We start from the raw sequence: 20941 nt of genomic DNA on the forward strand, positions 1-20941 counted from the left end.
TGCGCTGGAGATCTCATCGTTGGCACAGGCCGGCCCCCATAAACATTCTTGCTTTTTTTTTCTCCCCGAGGAAGCTGGGAGGAGCGGCGTCAGACGACAATTGCTGAGAATAACCATGATACCCCTCCCACCCCAGCAGTTAGGAATATCACATCATTCCTTTTTCAATTTCACCTTTCGCCATCCGTCCCCTGGAGCATTACCGTGTTTCGAACCCTTTCATCCTTTCTTCTTCGTTTCCCTTACGCAATTCCCCACCTTTCGTATTTCTACTCGTCTTGTTCTCCTTTTCTCAGCCGCTACTCTCTATTTTGTCGTAGCCACGCCCACTAGCTTCTGGTGGGGAAGCTCGGTGTGCGCAGTATTGGCCTGGGTGGCTCGGTATGACAGGTCCTTTTGTGGTCTTGGCAGACCGCCACGCTTGCGCAGGGGGCAGAGGGACCAGGGTGGTATCGCCTAGCTCTGTTGGCGTCCATGGAACCCGAGCTGCACCAACGACATCTGTCGGGCGGGCCCGCGGCCTAATGCCCTGCCGAGCCGGTAGACGGGGCAGATAACGGTACATTCGCTTCCCGGGGGCTGCTTGGCGAAAAAAAGAAAGAAAAAAGGGAACATCCACTTCTCGCTTATTCGCTGTGAACTATAGGTACACCCGCGCATGTAGCCATACTGCTAGGGCTGCGAGGTGGGTGTGTGCGACGATGTTTGATACCGGGCTGTACAGAATTCTCGCCGAACCAGCCGCCAGAGACATTCTCGGCGCCAGGTGCCGAAGCTGTTTCGCCCCAGTGGCTACCCGTCGCCCAGTCAGGGGGAATGGCGACGCCCCAGGGTGTCTAGGGGTATGTACATACCGAAGCCCTGTTTTGCGGGAAGCTAGACCAAACGCTCAGCTATGAATCCCGCGCATGGGTCGATAATAAATAAGGTATGGGTGGGGGAAGAAACGAGACCAAATTTTGCGCCTCGCCCTCTCCGGTCCGTAGATATGAAGAGCTTTCTTTCCTCTTGGATATTTCGGTGGAAAAGAAAGCGTATCGCCAAGCGTTGAAATGGCCCTGCCCATGGTGTGAAAGCCAACGACAAGTGCCGGAGACCACACACATATGAACACCTTCCCATCAGCCCCAAGAAAAGGCCTTTATCTCGCCCAGCCACCGTCGGGTCACAAGTGCCGTCCATAGCGGGCCGTTCCTAGCTGTTGCAGGCCATCCTATCAGGACTCCCTTTTGCCTGTTGATCAGCCGCTCCCTGAACGACAACGACGACGACGACGACGACGACACAGACGCATCGTCTTGAACGCCAGCCTCACTGCATCCAGCCATGTCGAGCAGCGACGGCAGCGCCGCCATGGACCCCGCGGCCCAGGCGGCAGCCATCGCCAAGGCCGAGGCCACCTTCCGCTCCTTCACCATCGAGCTCTTCACCCTCTTCGGCATCGGCGCCCTGAGCACGGTGCTGAGGACCTACGGCCGCATCAAGAAGGTCGGGTTTGCGAACCTGGCCCCTGACGATTTCCTGGTCTGGCTTGGACTGGTGAGCTTTTTCTTTCCCCTCAGCATTCGTGCCCTGTACTTTTGGGCGGTACTTTTGACGCGCCAGAAGTGAGCAAGTCCAGCTGACAGCGAGATGCCATTTTCGGCGCTAGATCTGCTATGCCACCCAAGCAAGCCTGGGATACAGCATCGGCAACCTCGCCCAGGGGCTCGCCAACAACGGCATGACGGACGAGCAGCGCGCGAGCATCGACGTCAACGGCAAGGAGCACGAGCTAAGGTGAGGCCAAGCCGGGAGTTCTCCTTTTTTGAACAAGCGCAGCGTGCAGGAGGACGCATGGGCTGATCGATACTTTCGTTACGAGTTTCCAGGGTTCTCGGGTCCCAGATCCAGGTCGCCGGCTGGACCGTCTACTCGATGCTCATCTGGTGCTTCAAGCTGTCCATGCTGTTCTTCTATGTCAGGCTCACGGTATGTGATTTTATCCAGGAGCAGACGCCCCGTTTGGGGGCGCAAGAACCCCTTGCCAGACTGACAGTGTCGATACTGCTACCAATAGGAGGGACTTGGTCGAGCGTACCGCATGCGCGTGTGGTACGGGTTTGCCCTAGTGCTTGCGACCTTCTTTGGCACCATCCTGACCATCTTCTTGGGGTGCCGCCCATTCAACCACTACTGGCAGGTCACTCCCAACCCTGGCAGTAAGTCGTCCTGTGGCGTTCCCCGTTTGATATGACCCCTTCGTGGTGTACCCTCCCGGCTGACGATGCAACCGAGCCACGATAGATCAATGCCAACCTGCTCTGTCCGCCCCCATTGTCTGGTCGTCGTTCGCTGCCAACGTGTCGACCGATATCTACCTCATCCTCATCCCGCTCGACCTGCTATGGGGCTCCACGCTCAAGCTGTACCAGAAGATAGCGTCCACCATCGTCCTGGGGACCGGCATCTTCGTGCTCGTCTGCGCCATCCTGAAGACCATCTACGTTTTGGTGGTATGTAGTACCCATATCCAGCACCATAGCATTCGCAGGCGCACTTTTCCCCCTTCCTAACACGCGAGCCAACAGGACCCCGTCAACGGCGCGCAGCTGGCCGGCGAGTGGGGCACGCGCGAGGCCTTCACGTGCGTCGTCACGACCAACCTGCCCATGGTCTTCCCGCTGCTGCGGCAGTGGCTGGGCCCTCTCCTGCCCAGCTTCCTCCGCTCGAGCCGCTACACGAGCGGCAACACCAAAAAGTACGAGACGCGGCCGGGCTTCCGCACCATCGGCGGCGGCGACGGCAAGGGTGGCGCCCCCGGCAGCGGCGGCGGCATAAGCGGAAGCGGCGAGGCGCGGACGCCCAGGAGGACAAAGGGCTCGGGCAACCCGGTCGAGAGCAACATCAGCTTTACTGGGAGCGAGGAGCGCATCATGGGCGGCGGCGGCGGCACCGCGGCGGGCGAGGTCAAGCTGCAGCGCCTCAGCAGGATCGGGATGGCCGTCACGAGCCCCCCTCAGCAGGGCGTCGCCGTGGCGGGCGTGTACTCGCCGACCACGAGGACGGTGACGGCCAGCGAGAGGGAGGACGGCGTGGCGCTGCCGCGGGGAAACAACATTGTCGTGTCGAGCGAGGTTGAGGTCACGTCGGACAGGGCCAGTAACGGCGAGCAGCGGCCACAGCGGCCACATGAGGCGTGGTAGTGCTGCCGTCTTGGTTTTGGTCGTTATATGGCCCAGGCGTTTTCGCTATCCCCCGATTACTGGTGGTTCCCAACAGAGCTGCTAATGGAATGTGTACTATTACCTGGAGGTTTTGGTCGATATCTCGCGATTTTGTACAAAAGCAACGACCTTTTCAATTTCCCGTCCATAGTGTTTCCTGTGATGCGTGCTCGCGCGACAGAGATGAAGTTGTTCTGCCACGACCAATACGGTAGCCAACGCTGGTTAGGGCGTTGTTGGCTGTCCTCACCAGCTGCAACAGGCCCACAAATGTGCAATACGGACGGGCTTAAAACCGTCGGGAGGCGCCGTTGCGTAGGACTGGCGTTCAACTACCGGAAGCTTACATGAACTTTAAATCCGGCAAATACCCGAAAACATCACAGCCTGCCGCTTTCGGTACCGTCCTGCTGGATGCAAAAATGCGCCTCCAATAAATGGGTTGTCGCGTTGCAGAAGATTCTCCTAGATTCTTTTCCATGCGTCAACGTATCTCGCTCAAACAGTCGGAGAAAGACGTCGTCACTCTGACGCGGGTCCAAGTTGTCCCGGCATCAACCCTTCGATGTGGCTGGCCCTTGCGTTTTCCGAATAATTCCAACGACTTCTTCCCCGGATCAACCACAAGAGAAAATTGCAATAGATGGGTCCCCGCGGGTTTTATTTCCCCCATCAGACCCAATTCTTTACGACCTCTGCTTATCCACACGGTGGAGAGCTCCTTAGTAAGATGGCCTCGATGCTTGGCGGGACCGACTCGTTCACCATGGCACACCAAGCGGAGAGTCAAGCTGATGACCAAGAATATACGTCGTTGGGACGAAGTGGTTCCGCGACGGCTCTGCGTATAAAACCGGCCACATCTGCCGATGGAGTCGGGAGGATGTCCTGGAGGGATGTGACCAAATACCACAACTAGCAGGACAGCAAACAAGTCTCCCGCAAACATCCAACGACAATGTCTTCCCGGATAAATGACCAGTGGGTCGTCAAGGGCTCGGAGAAGGGGTTCGACGAGCTCGAGTACCAGAAGAACGTGCCCGTCCCCAATGTTGGCGAACACGACGTGCTCGTCCGCCTGCACGGCGCGTCGCTCAACTACCGTGACCTCATAATCACCAAGGTAGGTCATAAAAAGAAACCGGAATTATGAAAACTCGAGCAAATACCAACGACCCCCCCCCAAAAAAAAAAACAGGGCATGTACCCCTTCCCCCTCAACCTCCCCGTCGTGCCCGCCTCGGACGGCGCGGGCGAGGTCGTCTCCGTCGGCCCACGCGTGACGCGCTTCAAGCCCGGCGACCGCGTCGTCACGCTCTTCAACCAGGGCCACCAGTCCGGGCCCCTGACCACCGCGTCGGCGCAGACGGGGCTGGGCGGCGTGCTGCCCGGCACCCTGCGGCGCTGGGGCGTCTTCGGGGAGGACGGCCTGGTGCGGGCCCCCCCGCAACCTCTCCCACCTCGAGGCCGCCTCCCTCCCCTGCGCGGCCCTGACGGCCTGGAACGCCCTGTACGGCCTGCGGCCCGTCAAGCCCGGCGACGTCGTGCTCGTGCAGGGCACGGGCGGCGTCAGCGTCTTCGCGCTGCAGTTCGCAAAGGCCGCGGGCGCCACCGTCATCGCCACCACGTCGTCGGCGGACAAGGCCGAGGTGGTGAAGAGGCTGGGCGCCGACCACGTCATCAACTACAAGGAGGACCGGAGCTGGGGCGAGACGGCCAGGGGGCTGACGAGGGACGGCGCGGGCGTCGACTACGTCGTCGAGGTGGGCGGCCTCGGCACCTTCGAGCAGAGCCTCAAGGCCATCAAGTTCGAGGGCATCATCACCGTCATCGGCTTCCTGAGCGGCGCCCAAGGGGAGAAGTTCCCGCCCGCCATCGAGTCGCTGGTCCGCGTTTGCACCATCCGGGGGCTGCTGGTCGGGTCCCGCGCCATGATGGAGGACATGGTGGCCGCCATCGAGGCCAACGACATCCACCCCGTGCTCGACAAGAAGGTCTTTACTCTGGAACAAGCCCGCGAGGCCTATGACTACATGGTAAGCCTTGACCGACTGTTCTTCGCTTCGTTTCTTGTGCGGGGATATCTAACAGGGGCTTTCCTCCACCGCAGTGGGCGCAGTCGCATTTTGGAAAACTTGCTATCAAGATCGAGTAGATGCAGATTCCTTGATCATGGGGATTCCGGAAATAAAATCCAATTCAATTGTGCTCAACAACACTTGACAAGAGGACCATACGAGTAGCAGCCACCGTCTCCTATATGCATGCCGTGTTGCCACAAAGAAGGCACATCGACAGACCACGCCGCTGCCATCTCACCAAAAGGTCAAGACCATGTCAGACAGCCCAAACAAGCGTCGGCCGAATCGCTCAGCAAGCCTTTCTCTGTTGGAACAGGTTAGAACCACAGGCGTGAGGTTACAAGTCCCAGATCCTCAACTCTGCGAAATATCCCGGAGGTGATTGATCCTGTTGATGTGCAGCATCCAATTGTTGGTTCGCGCACTTCTCGTAAACTCAAACGGCAGCTCCCCGCGCGGAATGTCCTCGAGGTACGTTCCGGGGAGCCCGCGCTTCTCATCGGGCTCGTAGGGGAGGAGGGGCAGGTCGACGACGAAGGCGCCCGTCGGCTTTTCGACCTTCATGAGCCGCGCGAAGAGGCGGTTCTCGTAGACACGCTTGTGCCACGGCCGCAGGTCGCTCGAGCCGAGCCACATGCGCAGATCGCGCATCCCGCCGCCGCCGCCGTTGGCGACGTCCTTGGAGCTGGCGCGCACGAGGGCGTCGCACAGGCGCTGCCACGGGTTGTCGTCGGCCGTCACGGGTTTGGGGCGGCCCTTGATGGCGGCCTTCTCGCCGGTGCCAAAGTAGAGCTCCGTCAGGAGCGGCGTGAAGCGTAGGCTGATCTCCAGCGATCGGCAAGTTAGGCCCGAGCGCAAGCGGGAGTTGATGAATGAAGCGGCCTGCTCGGTGTCGATCAGGTGGAAGGTAACTTCCTCGTAGATAGACTTGGAGCATTCGAGGTAGCTGCGGAATAGAAGGGTTAGGGGTTGAGCCAACGGTGGGGTTGGGATGCGACTGACAGGCGCTTGCAAGATAGCATGAGAGGAAGGAACGGCGACAATGCGGGAGAGCGGCAGTTGGGCTCTTGGCAGACATCGGCGTCACCCTTCTTGGCTTTCCCTCCGGACTGCTCGCCCTGGTCTTCCTCCTCTGCCTGGTCCTCCTCAGCCTGGGCGTTCTGCTCATCTTGGGCAGCCTGCTCGGCCTGGGCGGCCCGTTCAGCCTGCTCCTTCTGCTTCTTCACATGCTGCTGGCAGGGCCAGTGGACGTTCCAGTCGGTCATGAGGCCTCGGTCCCAGGACATGGCCTCACCGCCCCCACCGCGGCAGCCGACGTGGAAGCTGTCGTCGGAGCCACGGGTGGGCTTGCGGCCGAATCTATCCTCGTGAAGCAGGCAGGGGAAGTGGGCCATGCCCCTGCCGTGGGGCTCGCGGTACAAGTGCTGGCGCTGGCTGTCGAGGGCCCAGGTCTCGGCGTATATCATCTTCCGGATCTCGAGCGGAAGCGAATTGAAGAGTCGCGAGAGCTCCTGTGGGTCTGCCGACTTGGCCATATGGGCTCTGTCGGGCCAGGCGGGCGCCGAGTCATCAGTGGCGGTGGGCGTTGCGTCGGTGGTCATTTCCGTATCCATTTTGGGTTGGTTGCGGTAGGAATCTCCACTGCTGTGGCTATCTGTTTGTTGGTTTGTGCCGGTTTCTTCCCGAGCACATTCCCAATCTCAAGAAAGTGGTTGGGTATTCGAAGGAAGATGAGAAAAGAAAGGACGGGAGTTGGGTGCAGGCGGCGTGGTTAAGTTTCGGGCTGGCTGAAGAACTGCTGCTGCCTGCCAACGTGTGGCGTCGCCTTGGCTAATCGGGAAAGAGGCATGCCGTTGGTTCGCGATGAACTGCATGTGGCTTGGCGGGGCGCGCATCAACGTGGGGTGGTGGGGCAAGGAGCATTGGATTGAGGCCTCAGTTGTGCCGCTACGACTACCAAACCCACAGACTAGCATTCTCCAACCCTCAAAAGTTCCCCCAGCTACAGCCATGATCTGTCCTTACTTCCGGTCGGCCAGCCGCCACAACTTGTCAAAGCGGTTTTCCGGATCATACCTCGCCTTGAGCTCCCGCAAGCGCACCGCGTTGTCCCCAAACGCCCCCTCAGCGCTGATTGGTTGGTCCAGGTAGTTTCCGTACAAGTACTGCGACGACTTTGCGATGTTACTCCCGCTCTCTCGGCTGGCCTTCGGGTGGTACATGGTCTCCGAGATGAGATCGGCCAGCTCCTTCTTGAAGCGGCGCACCTCGGCGTCCCTAGACGCATCGGTCCAGTTCATGACCAGCCCCACGTTGTAGTACCGCCCCCTGTTGGAGTGCGCCGTGGCCGTTGCCGGGACCGAGCACGCCTTGGCCCACGGGAAGATCTCGAACCCGAGGACCGTGTTGCGCAGGTCCTGCGCCCCGCCCGAGCTGGCCAACTCGCAGTCCACGTAGGCGTAGAACTTGCTGGCCGCCGCCACGAAGGCGGCCGCGTCGACGGGCCCCGTCATGTGCGCCACGCCGTGCTGCCACCGCGCCCCGGGCGTCACGAGGTGATCGAGCTGCCGGTTAACGAGCCGGTACGGCATCTCGGCCGTCGCGTTGAGGACGGGCCCCAGCGCCAGTAGCGCCGCGAAGTATCGTGCGCCCTCGGCCGCCGTGCCGTTGTGGAACACGTACATGGCGACGGCCTTGGCGCGCGCCCCGTCGGGCCCCGGCGGCCCGTAGCCCGGCGCCAGCATCACGGCCTGGTCGCCTTCCTCGACCTCGAGGTGCTCGTTGACGGCCCCGACCACCTCGGCGGCGCGCTCGAACGGGAACACGAGGGCGCCGCTCCAGACGTTGCCCTGCGGGAACACGCGGCTGGTGAAGCGCGTGGCGACGCCGAAGCTGGCTCCCGCGCCGCGCACGGCCCAGAACAGATCCTTGTCGCCCCCTTCGTCGTCGGACGCCACCACGACGCTGCCGTCGGCGAGCACCATCTCGACCGACACGAGACAGTCGATGGTCAGCCCGTGCCGGCCCGACAGCCAGCCGAAGCCGCCGCCGAGCACCAGCCCGCCCACGCCCGTGTCCGCGACGGTGCCCCCGGGCGTCGCCAGCCCGTGCTCCCACGCCGCGTCGTCGACGTCGGACCAGAGGCAGCCGCCCTCGAAGGTGACGGTATGCGCCGCCGCGTCCACCGAGACGCCGCGCATGCGCCGCAGGTCGATGACGGCGCCCTCGGGCCCCATGGACGCCGTGCCCGAGGTCGCGTGCCTGCCGCCGCTGACGTTGAAGGGGATCGAGAGCGATGAGAGCAGCTTCACCGCCCTGCTGACCTCCTCGGTCGTTCTGGGGAGGACCACCGCCCCCTGTTAGGTGCGGACAGGATTTGATTAGCCGCAGTATCAGAAGTTTAACAAGTGGGGGCACATCGAGCCCCTTGCACAACGGGAAATGGTGGGACGAACCGCCCGCTTGACGCACACGGCGCTCCACCGCTGGATGACGTCTTCGTAGCCATCATCTCCCGGCAGGAGGACCCCTCCCGGAAAGGCTTTCTTGACTGACTCGAAACCCGATGTAGCCGTCATTGTGTCGGCAGTAGGCGTATGTTCCATGACTGGCACGCTCCTCTGCTATCTCGAAGGCGCGGGACCTGACCATCTTTATATAGCGACAGGCACCGGGACATCTATCCCATGGCCCCATCCTACTGCAGCCGGCCTCGGCCCACTCGTTGCTGCTGAGCGAATCGAGCTCCGGTGATCCGCGTGCCAAGACAACTAGACCCAGCTCATACGTGTTGTCCTCCCCAAAGGCCTCTTCGTCTGTGCTCGACATGTCACCACCGGTCTGCCCTCTAAAGCGTCGTATCATGTGGGGCGGACATGCGGGATATCCCAAATGAGGCCGTATACGGGCAGCTAAACGCTGGCAGTCCCTGCCCCCCACCTGATCTGCCGAGTACCAAGTGTTTACTCATTTGATATGCCCAGCCTGCCCCTCTGCATGGATTTCACGGCTTCGGCGACATGTGCCTGTGATTACTGTCGCTCCTAGTGGTCATCGAACACCGGTAGGTTCGAACGGCCAAGGCCATATTTGACGACGTCATTCCATGCTCAAATCCCGACCGGCGGGAAGTACACAGGACCAGTCTAGGATGATCACGCAAGGATACCCTAACCAACTAGATCCTGGGAATAACGTTGAAAGGGGCGTGGATTTCGGAGGATACTTATCCGTAGCTTAATGATGTCCGCCACTAAATACGCTTTTGAGTGTTTGTATTGATGGTTCCGCGCAAATATGCCGAATCACACGCCAACATTTGGCCTCGTCAACCACTGCTATTTTAGAGTTCCTGCCTAATTTACGGTTCCGAACAGAAAAAACTCGGCATTTCTACGAATATATCAAGTTCTTTCGGGGTGACCTTTTTGCCTTTCGAGCTCTCGCCTGCCCAATAGCGACTCCTATTTCTGAGACCTCCTATCTATGATATCTATATCCATCCGCAGCCCTCTAATAATCCCAGATACGCTCATCAGTGACCCAACAGGACTGAACCTGCTCCAGTTGCGCCTTCTATCCCGTAACCCAAGGAAAATCACCCCTCTAAAGCGCCGATACTCCACATCAACTGCTCACCAGGAATGATGCCAAATCACCTCTTCTGCCGCAGCAAGCAGTGACGTCCCCACTTGCGCCGATACTTCCCCGGGACCATCTCCCAGCCTGGTACCCACAGGGCCCGGGCGAGGAAGCCCGTCTTTCCCGCGTCCATGAAAGGCACACACTTGACCATCTCCCAATGCTCCTCGTCCGCAATGTAGTCGGGTTCGTTCGGGGGCAGCGACTTAGGCTGCTCCGCGTGGTGGCTGTACTGCGTGTCCACCAGGAAGTCGCAGGTGCGAAGCTCGACGTACTTGCCCATATCCTCTTCGTTGCGGTCGTTCATGCCGCTCGGCACGAGCCATGTGCCTCCCCAGATACCAAAGCCTGTGCGGGCTTCGGAGAACTCGCCGGGCAACAGGCCGCGGAACTCGGACCGAACAAACTTGGCGTGCATCTCACGCGGCAGGAAGTATGAGGTCGGGAATCGGTACCACTCTTTGCCGAAGCACACAAAGTCACCGTTTCCTCCCAGCGGGCCTCCACCGACAGTGCCCGAAGCCAGCGGCTTGTAGATCTGAAGGGGAGCAGAATAGGCCGAGTAGATGCCAAAGATGCGGGCCAGAGAGACGTCCAGTGAGAGGATGACGCCAAGGGCGAGGAATGCGAGTTTGAGCTTGGCAGGGATCATGCCAATCAAGGTCTTGGGGTTTGCGTTTCCCAGGGCCGTGACAAGAATGTGAAAGGATATGGCTGCATTGAGGGCCAGAAAAGGGTATGCGGGATACATGAAGCGCTCCTCTTTGTGTGGCTGCAGGGTGAAGATGGCCAGCCACATGTAGAAGGGTGTCATAAAGACCAGAGAGCGCATCCCGGATCGGAATTCGTGGCCCGAGGGAACGATGAGGCCGCGGATGATGAAAAGCGGGAGGGAGAGGAGCGCGAGGACGAACCATATGTTGAAGTTGAGGGCGAGGTTCTTGAAATAAAACGTCCATGGCTCAGTGCCGTAAAGGTTGGGACCTCCGCTCGACGAGAAGATGTTGTACTTGACGATGTTCCAGGGCACGATTTCAAGTTTCCGGTAGAAGAAAGCATTGATGGCGGTATCAAGCACCTGGCGGAAGGCAACGGCAGATTGTTAGTTCAGCCCCCAAGATAGCACAGTTTTGTCAACGTTCACTTACGACGAGGAGCAAAGCAGCAACGACACCCCTGCCGACCCGGACAAAACACTCAAACTTGCGCTCGCCATCTGCGAAAAAGGCGAAGAAAATGTCCTCTGCCACAAAAGGCGCGCACAGGGCGGCAGCAAAAGGCCAACCAATAACACCGCCGAGAGCAAACCAGAAGATGCCCTGAGACGTCTTCAGCCCGCCCCGCCAGTGCACAAAGGCGGCAGCGCCCATCATAGAAGCATACATGGCGAAGCTCGATGGCAGGTAGGCGGTGGCGGAGTGGAAGTTTCCAGGGCTCGTGGCCAGTGCCAGGATGAACCAGGTGCCGGTGCGAGGAGAGACGGTCAAGCTGACGGCCCTGTACATCAAGGTCTGGCAGAGGGCACAGACGAATGCCATGACGTAGCGGACGAAATAGAACTCGCCGACCTTTGTGGATTGGGGCAGGATGCGGCGCAGGTTGGCCACGACGGCGTGGAGTGAGATGTACAGCCAGCTACGGATCGAAAAGTCGGGAGAGTACTCCCACGTCTGCAAGCCGTAGCCATGGCTGAGGTAGTGCGTGGGCTCCCAGTAGTTGAATGTCTCGTCGCAGTCCTGGATAGGGGCGAAGAGGGCCGACACGAGGTTCGCGACGAGGAAGATGTAGAAGGCCGAAATCGGCTCGATCGCGTACGGGCTCGGCGGGGTCCTGGTGGACACAGAGGCAGATGATGTCAGTTTATTCCTTTGCTCCTGGTGCTGGGCGGTGCATGGGCCTCGGCTAAGGGTGAGCTTGATGGCCAAAGTTGCGCCTACTTCTTCTTCGCATGGGAGGCTTCCGGGTGGACAAACTCCTTGCGCTTTTGCCCTTCTTTTGGAGGCATTGTAGGCGACAGGGAGCGACTCAGTCGGGCTGGAGTTTTGGCATGAATAAGCACACCTGAAGAGGAGGTGCCAGATTTCAGAAGCTCGAGATGGACAGCTGCTGGCGTGTTGCAGGGAAAAGTTGACAGGGGCTTCTATTGGAAACTGTGGGCCCGGTGGGGGGTATTGGTATGACAGCCTAGAAAAGGGTCCCGGCGAGGAATACATGTTATCTTATCGCACTCAAACCGAAAAAAAGAAAAAAAAATTCAATGGCGGATGGAAAGGCGCGTCCCAAGATCGGTCTTGAATCGTCCTACTTTTGATGGCAAGAAAATTGCACATACAAAATCAAACCGCCTGGTTTCTCGTGAGGATCGCCGAGCAACAGGATTTAAAAGGGCAATAGTTGGCACGTAGCCTTTTTTGGAGGCGCCCACAGAAATACCATCTCCTTCCCAGAACACTTTCGCGTCAACGCACGCCAACCTCAACGCCTGGCTCCCTCCGTCTCGCTCGTTTGCCGCCATGTCCGGTGGCTTCGTCATCCCCGGGCTCGGCCACGCGAAGCCGAACGAGAAGCTGCCGACGAACAGTTTTGCCCCCGATGTTTTGGCTGCCGCCGCAAGCCTGGGGCATGGCGTCGCAAATAAAGAGGCTACTGCCACCAACGGAAGCGCATTGGCAGTGGCAGGACGGGCGGGCAACAAGGCTGTAATTCAAGGCGAAGGTGTATCCGAATCTGGACAAATGCCAGGAAAAGGATCAGAGATTGGCGGCTCAGATGCCATGGACATGGACCAGATGACGGAGACAGCCGCGGCCATAGGGCCGATCACCATGGCTGAATCTACGATAAGCGACGCAACGACCGTCATCGCGACCGCCGGCGACGCCTCCGACGCCCAGATCCCAGACGCCCTCGACGCCGCAATTCTCGCCATGGTACAGCCAGAAGGCGAGGCACAAGCACAGGCCAGTACGGCGCCGGGTGATTCTCAACCACAAGAGCAACCGATTGGACAGCCCCCCGCGGAGCAACAAGGAGCCGGTGCTGAATGGGAGGCTGATTCCTCGCCGTACGAGTCTTCCAGTGATTTAAGCAGCTCGGATGACTCAGATGACGACTCGGACGGCGAGCTTATGGGCCTCGACGAGACGGTCAAAATGCTGATGGCGGGTGCAGACGGCTCCGAAGACGAGGGCGACGGCGGCGACAAGGCTGGCAAGGCCGCCCAGATGCGCACCAAGAATGAGCTGCCGGACTGGGTCCCTCCTAAACCATCGGCACTTGCCGATGATGCTGTGATTTGCCAGCTGGGCACCATCACCTCGATCGTGGGAGCGCAGATCCTCATCACCTCGGGCGAGGACGGCGAGGAGAAGGTGCTGGACGTTGAGACGCCTGTGTGTCGAGCCGATAAGTCTGTGATCGCAGCCATTGCCGACGTGATCGGCAATGTGCTCCAGCCAATGTACATCCTTAGATTCGCTACGCCCGAGGATGTGGCCAAGGAGGGGCTCAAGATCGGGGATGCGCTATATTACCCACCGGGCCAAGCCCAGGTTGTGTTGACGCGCCCCCTTCGGAGCCAGAAGGGCTACGACGCCAGCAACTTGCACGACGAGGAGCTGGCCACCGAGGAGATGGAGTTCTCGGACGACGAGCGCGAGCAGGCCTACAAGCGTGAGCTCAAGATGAAGAAGCGTGGCAACCGTGGCCGCGGCGCCAGCGGGCTCGGTGGTGGCTACACAAGAGACAACGGCCGTCCCGGTCCAGGTTCCACGGCCAGCTCCGTGACCGCGGTTGGTGATGCGGGCCTCAATTACGATGACGAAGACGACGATGGACCATACAAGCCTTTGACAAGGCCTGCTAACTTTGGGATGGGCGCGCCGCCCTCTCGCGAGGAGACGCTCGCGACTGCTCACAGGCCCCCTTTTACCCATGGCCATCGGGGAAATAGGGATCACTTTCGCGGAGGCGGGCGTGGCGGTAACCGTGGTGGACGAGGCGGGTTCCGAGGAGGCAGGGGTGGCGGTGGAGGCTACCCCGATGGCCACTCTCAACGCCAACAGCCTCGTCACCAGCAGCAGCAACAGTCTCAGCCGCAACACCAACCCCAGCAACAGCGCCAACCCCAGCCGCAGCAACAGGCACCATCACAGCAGACACCAAGCGTCCCCCAGTGGAACTTCCCTGCTCCGCCACCGTTGCCGTTCGCACCGCCTCAGACCACCGCTCAGCCTGCTGGGGCTCCCTTCACATTCCCAGGATTTCCTCAACCCAATCCATATGGAATGCTTGCACCTCTCACCAACGGGCAATTTCCCCCTCCGCCCATCCCGCCTCCCGTTGCTGGCCAGCCTTCGGCAAACTGGCAGGCAATGAGTGCGCTTTACGCTAATCCGACCTTTGTCCGGGCACTGAGAGACGCTGCGCAAGCGCAGCAACAGCAGCAGCAACAGGGCCAAGGCCAAGGCCAGCCGCACAACCAGCCAGGTTGGGGACATGATCATTAGTGCTGGTAAACACAATCTGGGCTGCCGATGGCGACTATCAATTGTCAGCACTATCGAACTTTTTGACATTGCAGGATAAAGAAGGATTTGGGTTTCTGCACCATTGGGGAAGCATAGCGTCGAGATACCCATGCTGGGATAGCGCTAGGCAATGTTGCCGTGCATTGTGGCGCCGTGCCGGGGCTTGGTTTTCTGGTGGGTTTCGTGTTGTCTCCGGCCTCACACCCTGCACCTTACTCCTTCCGCTGCGGTTGCAACTTGGGCTGAATCGGCCGGGTTGCGCGTCTTGTAATACTGACCAAATGCATTGGATGGTTGATAAAGTGTCCACGAAGGCGCACCTATAGAAAACGACAAGGATGTATGTCCCGTCGCCCGCGCGTGTCGCGCCCGCAGCGCCCTAGCCTCCTAGAATATAATGACATTTCCACAAACATTGCCATGACAGGAAGGTTGCCGTGTTGATTCATGTCCTTACTTGTGCGTGCTTGCCGTGTCGTTGATGATACGTCGGTGGGCAGGAACCCCAACCACTCCCCGACCTCGCTACCCCTGTCCCGAAGGCCCCGGCGGCGATCAGTGAAGACATTCAGTCGTTATCGCAGCCCACTGCTTTGGCTTCAATCAGGGCAGACGGCCTGTCGACGTCTCATGCACGGCAGGGACGACTACAGTACGATTGGCGTGTGGCATCAGGTCAGCAGTGCGGGTAGAGGTATTCAGGGCGTGAGCCACAAGCGTCTCGTCGCCCCTTCAGGTTGCCTCCATGCCTCCCACGTCCTTTTCACCCGATCGACACTCGTCGCGAATCGGGGCGACCGCAAAAATCGCTCCAAACGGATCATGATGAGCGCCAGTGCGCTAATTTGTGCTCCGCGAGGGGAGAACCGCGCGCAGGGAGGGGTTTAGATGACGATCGTCGTCTGATAGCGCCGTTGGCGTGTTTCAGAACGGCGGCTGCGCGGGAAGAGCGGGAGGGTTTGGTGGGCAGCTCGGGCCCGATGTGTCCTGAGCAGGCAAATGATTGGCGCCGAGGAAAACGAAACGAAACAGACCACTGTGCGGGTGCGTTTTCTCCCCGGCACACAGTGGCCGATCATTGCGAACAGGGCCGACTCCATGTTCTGAATGGTTTTTTTTTCTTCGCCAGGGGGGCGCCGGCCCGCGGCGTGTGCAGCTCGCCTGGCCGTCCCAGAAAAAGACCGCATCACGTGGAGGTGCCATGCACACGGACACAACAAAGATGGACAAAAGCATGGGCAAAGTCGATCAACATGCCCACCGCGACGGCCGATCAACTGTGCTGTCTCAGTTCCACGTGCGGCATTTGGGTCCAGTCCCAACCCCTCCAGCTTCTTCAGGTGGGATGGCGGGTTATCACGCGCAAACGCTTGGGCACAGGCAGAGGAAGCAAGCCATCTCAAAGGTGAGGCGGTTGTGCGGTGTAGGCAGAGGTTGGAAATCGCAAAGGAGAGGGACTTTACGAATCGGATCACAGGTAAGCGGTAACTGCACTGATGCTGCGACAAGCACACGAACATATTCACAGTTCAGCACAAGCCAATGTGATGTGAGGGACAAGGCGAGAGACGACACCCCTGTTCCCCCAATCTCGCTTATTGGGCCGACGCAATCCTGTGCCACCGTTGGGGATCCACCCTTCTCGCTGCAGCCAATGGCGCAGCGAGTGCCCCTGGAAATGGTGCTGAGAAGAAAGCTATCCCCGCTGTTCCTTGGCGGGGCTCCATAGCGCAGCACAAAGTCCACGAGGAGCTTGGATCTGCAAGGAACAATTCGACGGGCCCCTTCTGCCCAACAGCCGCGTGCCGAGGTTGCAGGCGGGGCCTGATATTGGCTTGGACAAAAACACAAGCTCTGTGGAACGGGCTTTCTGAAACTGTTTGTCATAACTGCCGGGTGACTCGATTGTTTTTGCATCTTTTTGACCAGACACGGCTGACTTTGTGGTGTGATACCGTCGTTCCTCTCCTTGCGATGCCACGGGTGGGTGGGATCGATGCTCGGAAAGACCGCTATCCAGTCGTCCAAATTGCCACGACTTCACGGGTGATTTCCCTTGGGTTGCTGGTGCCGGCGACCTCAAGCGGGTGGAGGTTGTATCCATTTCTGACCCAAGAGTGCAAATGAGCGAAAATGCAACAAGATGGTGTGGGGCAGTCATCCCTGCACATCTTTTTGCACGATGCTTTTAGCAAACCCCCATGCCCCTTGCAGCAGACATGGACGCCAAGCTCGATTGAGAGCAGCCACACACACCACCTCGCCGTAGGCTGGGGGTGGGTGTGGACCCCTGGCCTCGGTGGGAACCGTTGGAGCTGGTCGCTTGGGTCGCTGGGACGGCGGGAACATCTCCCAGCCAGTCGCTCCCGCCTTCTTTCTTCTTCTTTACACTCGCTCCCCCCCAGGCACTGTCATTGTTGTCCGTGTGCGGCTTTGTTGCGACCTGCCGTGGTAGATTTCCCTTTCTACCGTCCATTCTCTTTCAAAGTCTGCCTTCGCCAGCAGCCCCGGGTTATTTCGGTCTCCCTTTCATTCCTTCGCTTTCTGTTTGCGAAATCAATCATTAGCGGTGTTGGACGCCGAGAACAGCAGTTTTGTAGCTCGGCACACTCTTTAGAGGCGAGCTTTTCCAGACGACAGACAGCTTTCACCATTCGCTGAATACCATACACCAACGGTTTTTCGTTTTCGACCGACTTCGATCTGTAAAATCTGTCTCGCGCACCCGAGCGCCATATCGCGACCAAGACATCGCACCCTCCCACCCGACATTCCAGTGGGGGAAGGAACGCACACGCACATTCACGATGCACAACAACAGGCATATGCAGCGTCACAAGCTGCATCAGGGGCTGAAGAGGACCGTTGCGGAGGAAGTGATTGCGGAGCTGGAGAAGAGGCAAAACGGATGGGACCGCTTCACTGACGGAGTGAAGAGTGTCATCTCGGATATCAAGGCTCCTTTTGCTGCCTCCCAGACTACCGAAACTCCCGCGTCAACTCGCAACGCAGCTCCCACCCAGAAGCCCAAGCCCAAGGACGATGACGATGACGACGATGGGAAAGTGACGAAGCCGGCACCAAAGGCCACCACCACTGCTGCACCGTCACCAAGGACCACAACGACCCTGAACAGGGCCGTCTCATCCTCGAGTGTTCAGCAGCGTTCCAGCGTTGGTCTACCAGCTTCTGTTATGCCCACGGCCACAGCCGACATCATTGCTGAGACCAGTCTCGCTGTTGCAACCGACAAGCCAACACTGCCGCCTGTGGCGATCGAGACCCCGACGCCTACGTCTCTGTCCCCCGCTCAGACTTCGGCCGCAGGAGCCAGGGCAGACGCTCAAAGGGCGGAGCAGGAGGCGGGCAGCACTGCGGCCAAGGCAGGCATCGCTTTCGGCGTTATTGGTGGTGTTCTCATCGTCTTCATGGTCATCTGGTTCATCATGAAACAACGCAAAGATCAACTGGAGCGCCAGCGCCTTGACGACGAGCGCTTCAACGACGAGAAGTTCAACCGTGAATTCGCCAGCCAGAGCGCCTCCAACGCACCGGCAGCGCCCCTCGCCGCTGGCGCCATCGCAACCGACAGACCCAGGACCGGCAACAAGGACGAGGAGAAGCAGCTTCCCGTCTTCCCCAAGAACACCGACAACGCATGGGAGAGACCCACAACCGGCAACAGCACGAACCCGTCCAACCCCTTTGGAAACCACGCCGAGACGTTTGACTACCGCCCAGTCAGCCCACTCTCTGATATCGGCGTCGCTTCGAGCACAACCCCCGTTTCGCCCATCACGGGCGGCGTCGCCACTGGCGCTGCCGTGGTTGGTGTTGCTGCAGCCGGCGCACTCACTCGGAAAGCATCTCTGCGCAAAGACCTGCCCCGCCCGCCCGACCTGACGCTCGACACCCCTGCCGATGCTCCCACAGCTGCACAGCAGCCTGGTGCCACATCACCCGGCGGCGCTGCCATCGCTGCCGCCGGTGGACCGCCAACGTCTGCTGTCTACCGCGTCCAGATCGACTTCCAGCCCACCATGGAGGACGAGCTGGAGCTCAAGGCCGGAGAGCTAATCCGGCTACTTTTTGAATATGACGACGGCTGGGTAAGTCCACTGATTAAGGAACAAGTTTGCACATTATTGCCAATGCTAACCTCATATCCAGGCTCTGTGCATCCGCCTCGACCGCTCCAAACAGGGAGTCGTGCCGAGGACTTGCCTGTCAGCACGTCCCGTCAAGCCCCGTCCCGGTCCCGGGAGGCCAGGACCGCAACAGCCCATGAGCCGCGGCCCAGGCTCCCTCGAGCGCAAACCCGTGCCGGGCCAGGCCTACTAAGTCATCTCATCCATCGATTGGAGTGAAGAAAGATGGGCCTACCGGGGGACCCCATCAACCCCAGAGGCACTTCGACCTCATCCCCGGCTGGACAATTCTTTCTTGCACCGGCGAGCTGCGCGCCTGCAGGTCTTTCCGGTGTTTCCGTTCTTTCGATCATGATAAATACCTCCTTTCCTTGATGACTTTTTGGCCTCGCACTCTTCTTTTTGTCATACCCCACCTTGTTCTTCTCCATTTGTTCACTCTTCTCGACACTCATTCCATATCTCCTTTTGTCCAAAACCCACAGCCTCCCTCACCCAAGCTGCGCTCCTGACTGTAATCCTTTGTGTGGGGAAGTGTCTGTTTGCGTAGCGGGCGCTTGACTTCTTGTCCATACTTGTCCATCAACTTTTTTTGAGCGATCTGCTAGATAAAACCGACTCTGTAGCAACCTGCACGTGGCCTGACCTCGTGCAGGGCCTTGTAACATTACAATCTTTTCTGTCTTGCTTGCAGTGCTAATGCTCGGAGGGCCGAGAATGCTTTAGGCGGGCCAAATTGGCCCGTGCTCAACAAATGACTCATCTCCTTCTCCACACCTTCCTGAATTTATTGCGGGTCACCTGGTGTGTTTGACGCAAAGTGTTGTCCGCAGGACAACCCGAGTCCAAAGGCAGCCAAAATCACAAGCAACTTTGTGGAGAAAACAAAGGAAAGCAAAAGGGAACAGGCAGGAGAAACCAAGAGAAGCGATGAAAGATTTACGGTTCTCTGGTTGCGTCGGACCGTTGCTGGGCTAGACACAGGCCAGACAATCACAGGACGCCAGTCTTTGTGGATTCCGCGGTTATGACTGGCTTTTTCTGTCTGCTTACGGAAACATGTCATCACAAGGCAGCAGCAGTCCAATGGCGGCACTTCCAGACAAAGAAGACATGTATAAAATTACCAGGAACAGATGCCGGGACTGGCAAAGTACGGTTACCCAAACAATACACATCGACCGGTTCGGTACTGGACTAGCATGCCGGATCCGGGACGGTAGAGACAGCAGGCCGACACACAAAACATGGCGACCCGCGGCCGGTGGGCGGCCGACGGGGCCTTGCCCCGATCGGAAGAAACCACCATACATCAGTGTCCGACAGAACCAGGCGCCACGATGCCGAAGATTATGAGAGCCTCCAGGCGCAAGTCTGTGGCCAGCAACGTCTCTTCGAGGAGAGGTAGCACCGTGCTCGTGGCCCCCCTGTCTCCGGGCCGCGGCGGCGCAGCTCGTGCCCCAAGGACGAGGGGTGCCGCGGCTCGTGGTAGGACGAAAAGGGGAGAGCGGGCGGCGGCCCCGAGGGAGAAGACGAAGAAGGTGGCGCCCCGGGCGGCGGCGGTGGGCTCCCCGCCGGTCCTCAACGAGATCCCGACGCAGCCGCTCGACGTGTACACGTTCGGCTCGGGCGGCAGCGGCGAGCTGGGGCTCGGGGCGGACGTGCCCGTGCCCGGCAACCCCGAGAGCACGATCCTGCTCAGGCGGCCGCTGCGGAACCCCGCGCTGGCCATGGCGGCCGGCGACGGCGACCCCGTGGTGCAGGTGTCGGCGGGCGGCATGCACTGCGCGGCCGTGACGGCGGCGGGCCGGGTCGTGACGTGGGGCGTCAACGACACGGGCGCCCTGGGCAGGCGCACCGACGTCGGCGGCGGCGAGGACGACGACGACAACGAGTTCGGGCTCAACAAGCTCGAGAGCACGCCGACCGAGATCCCCGAGAACAGGTTCGGTCCTGCGCCCGCTCCCAAGTTCGCACAGGTCGCCGCTACCGACAACGCCACCTTTGCGCTCACCGAGGACGGGAACGTGTGGGGGTGGGGGACTTTCAGGGTAAGAAAAGAGGATATAAAAATGACCAGGAAAAGAAGCCAAAGCTGACTTTTATCTCCAGAACCAAAACGGCATCTTCGGCTTCCTCAAGTCCTCCCTCGTCGACAAGCCCAACCCCACCGACCAAGACCGGATCCAGCTCAGGCCCGTGCGCATCCCGGGCCTGCCCGCTAACAAGGTCACCTCCCTCTCGGCCGGGTCCGACCACGTGCTCGCCCTAACCCGCACGGGCGACGTCTACGCCTGGGGCGGCTCGGGCGCCCACGGCGAGCTCGGGCGCCGCCT

The 20941-nt window shown here is 59.6% G+C and overlaps 9 protein-coding genes across 9 annotated transcripts in view; 6 read left to right on the forward strand and 3 right to left on the reverse strand.

The window, feature by feature from the left end:
- Window positions 1–1326: 1326 nt before the first annotated feature.
- GGTG_02361 (hypothetical protein) lies at window positions 1327–3185 on the forward strand (the record flags this gene model as incomplete). The annotated part of the gene is made up of 6 exons (XM_009220133.1): window positions 1327–1539; window positions 1652–1779; window positions 1872–1971; window positions 2060–2201; window positions 2287–2495; window positions 2571–3185. The coding sequence occupies 6 exons, from the start codon at window positions 1327–1329 to the stop codon at window positions 3183–3185; spliced, it is 1407 nt and encodes a 468-aa protein (XP_009218397.1).
- A 979-nt stretch (window positions 3186–4164) lies between these two features.
- On the forward strand, window positions 4165–5361 carry GGTG_02362 (hypothetical protein; the record flags this gene model as incomplete). Its single annotated transcript, XM_009220134.1, has 4 exons — window positions 4165–4329; window positions 4405–4638; window positions 4673–5242; window positions 5317–5361. The coding sequence occupies 4 exons, from the start codon at window positions 4165–4167 to the stop codon at window positions 5359–5361; spliced, it is 1014 nt and encodes a 337-aa protein (XP_009218398.1).
- GGTG_02363 (hypothetical protein) lies at window positions 5291–7127 on the reverse strand. Its single transcript, XM_009220135.1, has 2 exons — window positions 6290–7127; window positions 5291–6233 (listed from the first exon to the last, which is right to left on the reverse strand). The coding sequence occupies exons 1-2, from the start codon at window positions 6898–6900 to the stop codon at window positions 5642–5644; spliced, it is 1203 nt and encodes a 400-aa protein (XP_009218399.1). The 5' UTR covers window positions 6901–7127; the 3' UTR covers window positions 5291–5641.
- A 181-nt stretch (window positions 7128–7308) lies between these two features.
- GGTG_02364 (hypothetical protein) lies at window positions 7309–9151 on the reverse strand (the record flags this gene model as incomplete). The annotated part of the gene is made up of 2 exons (XM_009220136.1): window positions 7309–8643; window positions 8843–9151. 2 exons carry the CDS (start codon window positions 9149–9151, stop codon window positions 7309–7311), a joined length of 1644 nt encoding a protein of 547 aa, XP_009218400.1.
- A 459-nt stretch (window positions 9152–9610) lies between these two features.
- Window positions 9611–12058, reverse strand: GGTG_02365 (mannosyl transferase). Its single transcript, XM_009220137.1, has 3 exons — window positions 11866–12058; window positions 11077–11758; window positions 9611–11006 (listed from the first exon to the last, which is right to left on the reverse strand). Exons 1-3 carry the CDS (start codon window positions 11931–11933, stop codon window positions 9942–9944), a joined length of 1815 nt encoding a protein of 604 aa, XP_009218401.1. The 5' UTR covers window positions 11934–12058; the 3' UTR covers window positions 9611–9941.
- A 114-nt stretch (window positions 12059–12172) lies between these two features.
- On the forward strand, window positions 12173–14895 carry GGTG_02366 (hypothetical protein). Its single transcript, XM_009220138.1, has one exon. It carries the CDS (start codon window positions 12442–12444, stop codon window positions 14434–14436), a length of 1995 nt encoding a protein of 664 aa, XP_009218402.1. The 5' UTR covers window positions 12173–12441; the 3' UTR covers window positions 14437–14895.
- A 561-nt stretch (window positions 14896–15456) lies between these two features.
- On the forward strand, window positions 15457–16186 carry GGTG_02367 (hypothetical protein; the record flags this gene model as incomplete). The annotated part of the gene is made up of 3 exons (XM_009220139.1): window positions 15457–15501; window positions 15587–15862; window positions 15986–16186. The coding sequence occupies 3 exons, from the start codon at window positions 15457–15459 to the stop codon at window positions 16184–16186; spliced, it is 522 nt and encodes a 173-aa protein (XP_009218403.1).
- Window positions 16187–16857: 671 nt separating this feature from the next.
- Window positions 16858–19437, forward strand: GGTG_02368 (hypothetical protein). The gene is made up of 2 exons (XM_009220140.1): window positions 16858–18566; window positions 18628–19437. Exons 1-2 carry the CDS (start codon window positions 17265–17267, stop codon window positions 18796–18798), a joined length of 1473 nt encoding a protein of 490 aa, XP_009218404.1. The 5' UTR covers window positions 16858–17264; the 3' UTR covers window positions 18799–19437.
- A 508-nt stretch (window positions 19438–19945) lies between these two features.
- Window positions 19946–20941, forward strand: part of GGTG_02369 (hypothetical protein) — a gene marked incomplete at both ends in the record, with an annotated part of 2153 nt that continues 1157 nt past the window's right edge. Inside the window, 2 exons of the mRNA XM_009220141.1 lie at window positions 19946–20656; window positions 20718–20854. Coding sequence (XP_009218405.1) covers window positions 19946–20656; window positions 20718–20854 — 848 coding nt within the window. The remainder of the gene's footprint in view (window positions 20657–20717; window positions 20855–20941) is intronic.

This window comes from Gaeumannomyces tritici, assembly GCF_000145635.1.
Source record: "Gaeumannomyces tritici R3-111a-1 unplaced genomic scaffold supercont2.1, whole genome shotgun sequence".
NCBI classification, from domain to species: domain Eukaryota; kingdom Fungi; phylum Ascomycota; class Sordariomycetes; order Magnaporthales; family Magnaporthaceae; genus Gaeumannomyces; species Gaeumannomyces tritici.